This window comes from Anguilla rostrata, chromosome 4 (genome assembly GCF_018555375.3).
Source record: "Anguilla rostrata isolate EN2019 chromosome 4, ASM1855537v3, whole genome shotgun sequence".
Classification (NCBI taxonomy): domain Eukaryota; kingdom Metazoa; phylum Chordata; class Actinopteri; order Anguilliformes; family Anguillidae; genus Anguilla; species Anguilla rostrata.
The window spans coordinates 7,788,289-7,801,207 of record NC_057936.1 but is presented as its reverse complement, the minus strand read 5'-3'; the positions used below and the strand labels follow the sequence as shown (position 1 = coordinate 7,801,207).

General features: G+C 41.1%; 1 protein-coding gene across 2 annotated transcripts in view; it reads left to right on the top strand.

Annotated features, from left to right (window-relative positions):
* The first annotated feature begins 6,632 nt into the window (after window positions 1–6,632).
* The window catches only part of LOC135252375 (guanine nucleotide-binding protein G(q) subunit alpha-like), a 54,647-nt gene continuing 48,360 nt past the window's right edge, over window positions 6,633–12,919 (top strand). Inside the window, exon 1 of one of the 2 annotated variants that reach the window (XM_064330363.1) lies at window positions 6,633–7,663. In XM_064330363.1, coding sequence (XP_064186433.1) covers window positions 7,528–7,663 — 136 coding nt within the window. In that variant the 5' untranslated portion in view covers window positions 6,633–7,527. The remainder of the gene's footprint in view (window positions 7,664–12,919) is intronic. The other variant, XM_064330362.1, reaches the window with a different exon arrangement.

Genomic DNA, 12,919 nt, shown 5'->3' with positions numbered 1-12,919 from the left:
CTTTGTCTGTCTTCTTTGTCTACAGGTTAGGCAAGGTTTTCGTTACATTACATTACATTTATTTGGCAGACGCTTTCATCCGAAGCGAGGAACAAAAACTGCATTTCATGGTCATGGACAACTACTAAACACAGGTTCAGTAAGATACATGGATTTTTTTTCATGGATTTGTCAGTAGGTTTATACATGCTGAGGTTGCCTTGAGTTCCCTGTGAGCGAGGGGGGCTTAGGTTGTAAAGTGCGCATCAATAAAAACAAGTGCCTTTTCCTGGTCGTTCTGAGTTACAGGTAATCTGGAGCCTGTTCCTGCAGCCTTTGTGCAGGGTGGACAACACAAAAGCAGAATCCAAAAGAAGAACCGGTGGAATAAAGACTGAACGATGGTAACAGTAACTGAATGATTCAAGATTTGAGACAAAAAATAATAATGCCTACCAGAAAAAAAGTTGATAATCCATCCATCCATTCATCCATCCATTATGTAACCTGTTTATGCCTGATCAGGGTCATGTGAGGTGCTGGAACCCATCCCAGCATGCATTGGGTGAGAGGTAGGAATACACCCTGGACAGGTTGCCACACTCATACAGTCATTCACTCACACACAGTACCTAGCGGCAATTTAGTCTCTAATTAACCTAACCTGCATGTCTTTGAAAAAGTTAAATATTAAAGATAATTAGTATTCTAACGGAGGGAGGAAATCTTGATGTGTCCCAATTAAAGCCCCTGGGGTATTTAAAATAATGTCCTGTAAACAGAATCACTGATCCCTAAAGTAGTTATAGCTTTAGTAATAGCTTTGTGCTATTAGTTCTTTGTGAACCAGGCCCATGATGTACAACTGCAGTATCAGCACAGTACCAAACATTTACCAGAAATGTACGACTTTAGAATTCTTTAAATTCTTAAAAAGGAGAAAGCTGTCTGTTACGTGAGGGGTTAAGGAGCTGCATGCTCCTGGGAACCAATGAGACGATCGCTCCCAGAGGCATTTGCACACAACAGCCAAGGTGGAGGTAAACGCCAACACCCTGAGGTGTGTATTTGAAATTCTTCATATTTCTTCTTTTTTTTTTTTTTTGCTTGACAGAATAGCATGCCTGACAATGAAACAATAGTGGGCTTAGCGTCAGCAATACTTTTTGTTCATTGATTTGAGTGTTCCCGAAGACAACGTTGATAAACAGGGTGGAGGAAGAAGGCCAAAGTTCAACACGCGCAAATTCTCAAGAGGAGTCCTTGAGTTATGAGATACTGCTCGGAAACCCTTTGGACGCAAGCCAGACAACTAGTGTCTATTGCTTACAGCAACAAATAGCTAGAAAATCCTGTCTGTCGGATAAACCATCTGTGCATGCCATGCAAGATAATTTAACTTGGTGTGTCACGCAAATGCATTAGTCAGCTTACTAATTCGTCCACTAAAAGAACAGCAGGAGGAGCTTGTCAACAAACTGAATTAATGGAACTCAAATTGGATGTCAAATAATACTATGTAAGTTGAACCAAGTATAGTGTGTACAGCTCTAAAATGAGGAGATAGTAGTGTATGCTTTTTTGTTGTGAAAGCTTAATATTAAAAATATCCTAATATTAAAAAACTATGAACATAAATAAGTGAGTCTGGCAGATTTTTTTAAAAAAGGTTTTGTCATATTTCACATGCACTCTGGTAAATTAAATGGGAACCTTCCATAACGTGTAGTTTTTTTTTAATGGAGAATCGCATTATGATCATTGCCATATGGAAGCTGTGAAAACAGACACACTTTTCTTCTCTCTGAAAAATGCTAAAAGACATATTCATATGCTTTTAAAATCGCCAGTGTTTACACTACTTTTCTGTAGCAGGGGATTGCACGCGATAGCTGCATAGCACACATAGCAACATGTTACAGCTTAAGATCTACTGATTAACATGTCATGTCATGTACAAAAAATCAATCACAAACGGTCCATTCAGTCAACTTTTAAACACAATACCTTTGCCATAAATGGAGAATAAAATGTATACATTGGGAGAGTGCGTTTCAATCGTTTCAATGCTTCACCTGAGTAGTGTCAAAGGGTAACTTGTAATTAACCAGTATGTCCACTAGATGTCATTACGTCGGTTATTTTAGCGTGCCTGTCCAAATGAGGGATCCTGGCAGAGGTCGGTAGGAGGTGCGCCAAAATGGCATTCGTAAGATGTGAGATATGGAAAAAATGCATCAAGTGATGGGTTGTTTATTTAAGATATAACTTAAATAGTTGATGAGATCTTGCGAATTCAAATGCCAGCTTTTATATTTCAATGAAGTGATACTTGAGATTTTTAAATGCTTCATTCACTCACACCACTGTAATTGCATTTGTAGGGAATTTGTGTTAGAACAATATCCAGTATCCAGTCTAGAATTAAGAGGACATTCTTTTGAAGGTTTGTGTGCATTCATACAGGTAGTCGTTATGTGTAAATGAAACCAAATTTAGCACAGTTTTCATAATGAGTACTGCAGTTTGGGTTTGGTGAAAACAGACGGGGAGTAGTATTTTCTCTGGATATAATGAAGAATTATAACTGCTCTGAATATCTGTGAACGTGAGAGGATTTTTTCACTCAAATATGCAGTGTCATCAGACATAATAGCCATATTATGTCAATATAATATTGAGCAAGAGACAGTATTTGAGAAATTTGAATGGACAGCGGTGGGGTATAATGAGGGGTAGATGAAAGCCTTTTTTTTGGGGGGGGGGGGGGTTCATTAAAAATTAAAAATGATAAAATGTAATTAGTAGTTACATGTTAGCTTGAGACGAGTGGGCAAAAGTCTTAGCTTTGAACCAATCACAGCCCTCAGCCTCTTTCAGTTACGTTGCTTGATTAACAAGCGTGTCAATCATCTGGACAAAATCTATTGGCAGGTAATCAAAGATTTGTCTTAACTCAAGCTTTCTTTCTCCTTGCCACATTAGAGGATGTAAATGATGCGACTAAGTACAATTTAGCCAAATCAAATGAACTATTTCAAAGGATACACCTAATTTTAAGAGGCTAACCCCTCTGTTAACTGTAGTTTACACAAGGTCTGAGTGCGAGGAGCAAATTTAGGAAAATCTGTCCCTTCTCATGCACATTAGAATGCAGACATTGCATAGATCAGTGTAATGTATCATTATTTCCTTAAATTTAGGCACAGGGAATAAAGGGCTAGTGACATTTATCCACAAGTTGCAATGTGGATATAAGTTTAAAACTATGGGTATAAGAAAATACTGCACAATTTTTCAGTTTGTAAAAAAAAACAAAACACTGAAATGAAATGAAGAACAATCATCTGATACTTTCAATTGTTAATTCAGGTTATATATTGATTGCTATGAACAGGAACACAAATGAAAACATGTTGATAATTGATCTATGGGTAAGTTTTGCACCCTATGTATTTCAAGCACATGAGTGGTCTTGTATACAGTGTGAATGAATGAATGAATGAATGAATCATTGCATTTATATACCACTTTTCTGAACACTGAAAGTGCTTTACAATGATGAGTGGGAACTCACCTCACCCACCACCAGTGTACTGAATGTATAAAAGATTACATTTTAATGTAAATATCTGGACCCAGATATTTGCATCTATATAATCCATGGAAAAACATGCAAGTGTGGTACCTCATATTTTAAAATATTTTTTGGAAGCACACCTTCATTAAGTACGCCTTGCATAACATTCAGAAATTTAATGTTTTTGGCTGAACTGCAACAGCGGGGCCAGACCTACAAACGCGAAGGTCTGTGACTGAGTGACTGAGTGATAAAGTTACAACATTGGTCGGCTGAGCTATGAAGTTACACCATTGGTCGGCCGGATCATCTGTGTTAGGTCCAGCCATATACTGGTTTTAACATGGTCTTGTTTTTATTAGTGAACTATCCTTTGTGGGTGACGTTTCACCACCATTTTAAGACTGGGTGTAGGTGTGAACGGTTGTCTTCTTGAAATGCCTGGAATGTACAGAATAAAACCCTGCTGTCAATCAAAATTACCATCGACAAAATTACAACTGCAGTCACCCAGCTAACTTTGCCTCCGTGAAACAGGGCCTAAGATTAGAGTTACATGGATAACTGCAGAGTAAAACCCGACACCCTCTCAAATCTGGCATATGGACTGAAGTAAAAAAAAAGCTGTTCCAGGTTTTACTCATTTAAATTATCCAGCTAACTCAGTAATCCTGCTATGGGAAATACCCCCCTAGGTCCTGACATCAGGAAATATATACGTTTGAACATGTATTACCAAAAGCTTAAACTCTTAGAATGCATGTGCTCCGTTGCCCATGAAACTATAAAAATACATTTTCTCATCTTTCAACAGTTATTGAATTAAAACACCTGTTGGCCTGGAGCGTTGCATGTTTGTGTTCAGTGGGGTAGTTCGGAATTTTCATTTCTGATGAAGTGTGACCCTTACAACGGACTAAGCAGATGAGTAGGGCAATCCTTAGAGCAGACTTCAGTAGCCTTAATGAGTGTGAACACACCAACGTGAAAAACGGTGTTCCAGGCACAAGCGTCCCAGAAATTGAATTTGACCCCTTCCTCCTGGGAATTCGGAAGAAGCTGCGGCCTTCTGAAACAGCTTTGGGATTTTCTTAAATAGTCACTTGGGGGGGGGGGGGGGGGGGGGGGCCTCAATGACGTATTTTCAGGGAGCCGGTAACCTGTTGGGTGGGTAGGGCTGCCTTTCAACCCGTATACGGCAGCCATGACACTTCCTGTACTGTGATTCTCCTTCCCGTCGCTATCTGTGACCTCCTCTGAGTAAAGTAACTAAGTATTTAAGAAGAGTCGGCTGTCTGCTCCTACTTTATACCTCACAATCTACAGGTGCTATCAAGAAGGTTGACTCCCAATCTAAGACTTACATCATAATAGTCTATATAGACTATTGCACTCTATAAATAATTAATGTTTAGATTGTCAGTTTTTATGAGACCTTTTTTTTTTTTTTTTTTTTACAACTGGACATGTAGTAAACTGAAAGTAAACATTTTTTTTTTTTTTTTTACAACTGGACATGTAGTAAACTGAAAGTAAACATATTACATGAATCAATTAAAGAACTCACACTTAAAATACAGAACTTACAAAACTCAGAAAGGCTGAAATAGAAAAAAATAAATAAAGATTTAAGGCATGAAGTGCTAATGCACTGATGACTAGAACAATTGCTGTCAGACTGAATATCAAAAACACCAAAGGCAATTTTGCACATAAATATTGGCCTCGTCAGGAATGGATCATTTGTCCATTTGCAGGCTTGCGTGTAACAGTGTGTGATTTCTTATAAACAGTTGAAGTAATATGTAGTTAGATTTTACATTAAAGTGTTATGGTCAAGGCCTAAATTGGCCATTGACTGACTTCACAAAAATGTGCAGACACTGTAGCCTTCCTTGACTAGAGTCTGGAAATTCTGGATTATGTAGTCAGGCTATAGGTTTATTTGAAGTAATAAGAGATAATTAACAAAGCTGTAATAACTTGACTACAATGTATAGGATCATCTTAAACAGCCACCACAGTCATAACCACTTGCGTATAAATGTGGGAATCAAGAACAACAAAAGTCCTAAATCGCAAGCAAATAAAACCTCTTATGCTCTGTCAAATGTATATTTTATTTAAGATCACAGGGTACAGAGTTTGAGAACAGACTTACCTTATCTGACCTTTTTTTTTTTTGCTACACATTTCTGGTCAGTTATTTTCCCCACAGCTAAACTGGAATACTCTTCAGAGGCTTCTGTAACAGTGGGTTGGCTATAATGGGGCACATCTGAAGCCATCATAAGCGAAAAGTGAAATCATGGGACTGCAGTATCAACTGCACTTTTTAAAAAAATCCGTTTTGAACACCGTTACACTGAATGCGGAAACCCCCGTTTCTTCTCCTCGTACTTTCTATACCAGAACACCAATACAGGATCATCTTACCCATGGCATAGCCAGTGCCCAAGGATCACTGTCGTGCATGTTTAACCAAAATTGAATTTTATTCTTGGTTTCCGTATATGCCACATAAACTGATAATTATTCCCATTCCCAGAGTTAGAGTGAGGATGACAAATCTGTCAATTTAATTTTGTCCATGTGGCGTTTCCCACTGAAAACAAAGGTAAGAAGACATACTGCTATTATTATTATTATTATTATTGTCGTTGTTATTATTATTATTATTATTACTATTATTATTGCTAACTTTAGTGCTACTACTATTGCTAATAATAATCACCGTCATCTAATGTTGATGTAGGCCTATGGAAAAATATGCGGTCGCAAATCACCTAAAGAGAGGCAAGTTTTATGGACTGGACTCCATTTTTGGAGAGCATAGTGCGAAAGTGGGCGTTGTTCGTCCAGTCAATATCATATCCTTGCTGTACGCACCTTGGCAGAATCAAGAGTTTGATATATTTAAAAATATATAGTTTCTCCACCAAACTTGACTTTTTAAAATCCGCCTTGAAATCAAACGTAAAACCCGCCCATAATATCCCTATTAGCTTTACCGCGCCCAAACGCTATCTGGATTTGCCTACTTGCTGTCAATCATCACTGTTGCCTGGTATCGACTGAACTGGTGTAGTGTGCATGTCTCATTGGGGGCTGAAGGAGGAGACCTGATCATCATCAGGAAAAAAAATTAAGAGGGGGAATCGTCCGGAAAAGATAAGGCCCCTGCCACCGTTAGCTAGGATTTTTAATGTAGATAGCAAACTCTGTCACTCGTAATACTGCATTATTCGCTACATGATGATCAGCAAATTATTGCTATTTTAAACTGCATTAGCTAGCAATCTAGCTAGCTTTAGTACAGCTAGTTTGCTAGCCGTACTAGACCTTTAAAAAACAAAGGCGTGTTTTTAGAATATTTTTTCTTGCTTTACCTCGATACAAGTTGGAGGGTTTAAATCTAGCCGGGTAGCTCACTGACTAATGGGCAATTTTACAGGCGCGCTCGGTTGCTATTTGGGCGTATTTTGGGCTTGGTTCTTGGGCGGCTAGGCTAAAAGTAAGGAGACTGAACCGATGTCGCGACAGCCCAGCTTGTCCCGCCGTCTTCGGCACCAGAGTTTCTGAGCGCAGAGGAGTGTCCGAAAGGGAGGCCGACCGCTACAGAAAGACATATTGCTTAGACTTTTTAACGGAACGGTAGATGGCTTGCTAGCTAGTGCATGTGACGGAAGCAAGTTATCAGAATAGAGCAACGGAGCGCAGACGCCGGGCCTCTTCTTTTCCCACTTAAACATTGTCCCCGGTCCTCCCTCTTCGCGGTCGGCAGAGATCCTTTCAGGAGACGTCGGTTTGTGGGGACTAGCCTAGCTACTTGAGAGCCAGGCCCCCACTCCCTCCAAGTCTCCTTGCTCTTTATTCCGCTTTCCTGTTTCCGAAGGGGAGTCACTATACTAAAATTAAGTGTGGTGCGTTGCGTCCCGTTAAAATCGGGCTTCTAAAATACAAAGGTGATGACTTTAGAGTCCATGATGGCTTGTTGCCTGAGCGAAGAGGCGAAGGAGTCGAAACGAATCAACGCCGAGATCGATAAGCAGCTCCGCCGAGACAAGCGCGACGCGAGGAGGGAACTGAAGCTGCTTCTCCTCGGTACAGTAGCAAACCGTTACGATCAGTATGCCTGTGTCTGTTTATGTGTAACGTTGTGATTTTACCTGTGCCAATGAAGGTTGAATGGGTGTTCTTTTAGCTAACTTACAAGCCTGCTAACGTTGACTTGCGAGCCAGCTTGGATTGCAGTGGATTGGTGCAGCGTTAGCTAGCTAACTAGCACGTTTAGCTAACGTTAGCTAACGCTTTATGAAACGAGACGGCCACTGTCGGTCAGCAGAAGTTGACTCGTTAATTAAATTCGCTATCGAATGAACACTTAAAAATATATTTTTTATATATGTCTAGCTAACGTTTTACTTGAACCACAGTGTGGATCGGTTTAAATATACAACCTTAAAATGACATACAGACATTATTGCATACACGGCTAGCTGGCTACCATGCTCCAATTTCTTGATTACAGTTAGCTGGCTGGCTACATGAACAACATTGCAAATGGCTTGCAAGTTGGCTAGCAGAAAAATGGTTTATATGCAAAAGCTGTTTAGCTAGCTAGTTAACTAGATTAAATGCATTTAGCTGACGGGTTAGTTAGTCTATCGCTGCTCGTTGTAGAATAATTTGTCATGTCAGCTACCCTGCTATGAAGCACTTTAACCGCATATGATGCACGGGTGCAGTAGCTAGCTATATGTGTTGCTAACGCTCATCCTAAACTAGATCTAGCTAGTAACGTTAATTTGATATAACTTGATAATCGAGGTATATCGCGTTAGCTACTCAATATATTTTAATGTATAGATAGCTGGCATTAGTTATCTAGCTTTCATCTCCGCGATGAGTCTTTTTTTTATTGCAGCGTTGCTTGTGCATATTTGTATTTCTATGACGTTATATTTGAATGTTCTTTTTTCTGTTGCTCTTTTGTGGTGATCGAGAAAATGGTTGCTAATGCACTCGTAATTCTTAAACCGCAAAGTTTCCATAACTGATATGTGGAATCAGCCTACATTTTGCCATGATTTTATAGGAGTGCGGGCAGTGTTTGCATTTGCATGTGATTTAATGGTTAATATTTTAGGTAACCACGGATGTGTCTCGCTTGAAGAGAATTCTGTCATCATTATTAAGAGAAAGCACACGAGTGCATAATGACAGTTATGAAAACAGTGGTTGGATTTTGTAAGACTTTACAGGTTTTGCGTTCAAAATGCGTTCACCGAGGCTGTGCAACATAGGCCCAACCAGGCCCAGGAATAACGCATGGCAAACATCTAGCCATTTTACCGTCCCTCCGGGGGTCATATAAATGCACTGGATTTGCTTAAATGGGCAGTTCTAAAATAAAGACACTGGTCATTGCGGATTGAGTGTGCATTACCTTAAATTCGTGGACCCAAAGCACCAGACATCGTTTACAGTCTTTTCTCTGTTAAAATGTTGTACGAACATTGTACAAGACGAGTTGACTGATTCTGTTTTTTCTTTAATGCTTAGTGAAATCCTCAGCCACTTCGTTCTTAGGCTGCATCCTAACTGTGTTGTCCATTTTTAGAAGTATTAAAAAAAAAAAAAAAATCTGAGTCTGAGAGTAAGCCATAGTAATATGCAGTATCCATCGGTCAGTGCGTGTGTGAGTGCAGTCAATATCCAAGTGTGCAATCTCTGTTACTTTGGGAGATAGGAACAGAAACTGTGTGAGGACAGGGTACAGGCACATCGCTGGCCTGTCCCTCCGTTTCTCCGCAGGAAGTGACAATTAAACAATTAAGATGCATCAGATCTGTCAGCAAAATGGATTACAAAGGGAGGGATCTTTTTTTTTCTTCTTTCTTTTTCTAAATTTGGTTCAAATGAATAGGCCTGTGTCTTCATACATTAGAGCAGAAAGAGATGGATTTTTTCCAAGAAGAGCACTGTGATAGCTATTCCACAGGGGCTGGCAAATAATGGGCTGAATTTTCCTATTTGAGTGTGAGAAGGTTATGGTGAAAAGGGGAGGGGGGAGGGGGGGGCTTTCCAGCTTTGAATCTCAAGAGCAATAAACCAAATGGATCTCTACGAACGATCTGCATATTTCAGAACTGGGGAGGGAGAGAAAAGGTTTCAAGTCTGCTCAATTTAGCGAATAATTAGATCAGGGATGTAATTTGGAACTCCGTTCACAAAGCCAGGTGACCTTGTGGCCCCGGTGTGGTGTGCGTACGGTGTGACCACGGGGGAGCGGTCTACTGCCGAAACGTTGGCGCTTCTATCTGGGAAAGGGGTTGATGGGACCTGCCCACGTTCGTCCATTCGCGACTCTCCGATAAGAAGGCTCTGTCCGGAAAAACGACCTGGAAAATCGAGCGCAAGCGCTGACCCGTTTTCCGTGTTTTTTTGGTAAATGGTAAATGGACTGCATTTATGTAGCGCTTTTATCCAAAGCGCTTTACAGTTGATGCCTCTCATTCGCCAGAGCAGTTATGGGTTAGGGGTTAGGTGTCTTGCTCAAGGACGCTTCGACATGCCCAGGGCGGGGTTTGAACCGGCAACCCTCCGACTGCCAGACAATCGGTCTTACCTCCTGAGCTATGTCGCCCCTTTTTTTACGTGAGCGGTTGCCTGATTTGGGGGGTACCTAGGGGGAGTGACTGTTCTCTGATAAATACATATATATATATATGTATTTTAAATTTGGTGACTGGTTCAGATTGGCAAGTGGGGAGGTTGGGTTTGGAATGAGAACAGTGTGACTTGCTCTGTCTCCTGTGTCAAACTTGTCAGGTCGTCGTCAACGGCCGTGAAAATGGCGGCGTTCTTCACTCGCTGTGCGTTGCCGTTGCCCCGTGCTAAAATAAACGGGCGTTGATATAGTTCCACATCAGGCACGATAGGGACCCCCCCGAGTGGACATTCATTTTTAGTTTCTGGGCCCTTTTCAGATCTGACCCGTTGATTTATCGTGGGGACTCTCCTCATACAGTAACAGCTGCATTTCTCATCACATCAAGGCAGGGTCATGTGACACAAATTTTTTTGTTGTTGAATGAAACGGGAATTTTCATCTAGGGTTTTTCTTTTTCTATATTTCAACTCTTTTCAAGACCAAGCTGCACTGGAGCTGTACTTTTTTTTTTTTTTTTTTTAGGGCGAACTCCTTTTCTTATGTCAAGTTAAATTCGTGTTTTGCCTTTCTGAAAGGGCGCTAACCCCAGCTGGGATGCCGTTGCAGTTGTTAGCACGTTATTACCTCTTAGGCAGGGCTTGCCTTCTCACTCTAGCACCTCAGTTTCATGTTCAGCTTCGGAAATTTCTCTCTCACGGGTTTGTCATCTGCGAGGGTTTCGCCGAGAGGGGGTGAATATTTTATTTACAACCGTGTTTCCGATGGGCCCAGACCAACAACGCAGTGTCAAGCTTGGGGGGCTGAGGGGGGACACATTAAAAAAAATAAATAAATAAACAAGACCAGGTTAAAACCTAGTATATGGCTGGACCGAACCGGCCGACGTCACAGACATGCGCAGTGTAACTCTGTCACTCAGTCAGTCAGTCACAGACATTTGCATTTGTAGGGCCCCGCTGTTGTCCAGCCAAAAAGTCTTTCTTGGTCACTTCACACGTTTGAATCATTCCAACAGTGAAAACCCAGGTGCTGCTAAAAACACAATACTGAAGAGGTAGGTGATGGTTTTGCGTTGAATGTTCAGGTTGCGGAAGAACCGCGCATGCTAGTCCTTGAGTCTGGGGGTTTTTTGTTTTTTTTTTGAGTGGTGAAAACATTTTTTTTGCGAACCGTCGATTACACTTCAGAATACAGGGTGTTTAATTATAAGAGGAAAAACATAAGTGTAGAAGAGTTGTCTATATTGAAATTCTGAATCTGTAACCATTAAATGCCAGTGCCTAGTGTTCAGGGTGTTTGGTTTATAAAAAAAAAAAATATCTACAGCAGCCTGGCTTTGTAAAAATGTCATATTACAATATTTCACTTCACGCCTGTGAAGTTTTAATGGTTATTAACTTTTGTGTAATTTACTCTGAAGAGCGTATAAACGTGATGTGTTGACAGGAGGCCCCAGCCCAATCACCTAGCCTAGCGCTCGTTTTGCAGCTTCAGACGCAGTGCCATGTTGGCCATTTTTTTTGGCATTCAGCTCCAGTCAGGGAGGCTAAGTTCCTAGGTGGCTAACTGCTACACATTTGTGTATTGTTCAGGTTCTCTCACGTGTGGGGTTCCTTCTCATTTTTCGTGTATTTTTTTGAATCTATAACTGCCACAGCAAACCATTTAAACCGGAGGGTTAATCTTTTGGTCCTCAGGTCCAGCGAATGCTTTCAGATTGCTTGTCCTGCAAAGTAATTTGTTGAATCGATAATAAAGTAATATTTGTCCATAGGTTGTAAATGGGCCTGCATAATCTGGTGCAAAAAAAAAATCTGTGTGATTTTCACGTTTCTTTAGCATGCAAGTATAATTGTCATTGGATTAATTATATACTCTTTGTAGAGACATTCTTGGAGTTTATCGCTATTTAGCTACATACTTGAGAGAGCCCTCTATAGCCCTCATATAGGCTATGTGTATGGTGTAGGTGCACAACATCATTGGTTCTGGCATTTAATATAGTATAGGCTAATGTTTAAAAAAATGTTAGGCTTGCCGCTTTTGATTGAAGGCATTCGTTGTCAGAATGGAGTTAGCGTTACCAGAACCTGTGATTAATCCGTGTAGCCTCGGCCGCTGCTGTCTGAGCTGCTTTCTGAGCGGGCCTTGACTGTCAGTTGTGAGATGGTGTTTGGTACGTGAAGCTGCGCAGCCCGACATTAAAATCCCAGAAGCCACTAATAACCGGTGCTGGTTTCCGTTCAGACGCACGCACGTGCGGTCAGTCGGGGGGGGGGGGGGGGGAGTCTTCCTCCTTTTTGGTTAACTTGCAGGCCGCCAGCGCTTTAAGACGTAGCGAGGGGGGGGGGGGGGGGTGGAGCGAGACGGAGACGTTCCATATTGTTAAGTGCTTATTGCGGGCTTCGCTCGTGAAATGCCTTTTGCATTTTAGGACTTTGTTATACCGAGCTGAAAATCATTACCTCCTCCATTTCTAACCCAGCTGTATGTGTGCTTTGCAACCAGGGTTGGGGGGGGGAAAGATGGGGAGATGGGAAGTGCGTTTCCTTGTTCTTAGTCATCTTGGAAGCGCCTAACTCGGTGATGTTAAGGCGTGGGCGGTAACCTGGCTTAGTCACTCTCAGGCCAGATTATTAAGGTCCTTAATGGGTTTCGTTAAACGGATCCCCCGCTCCTGGAAA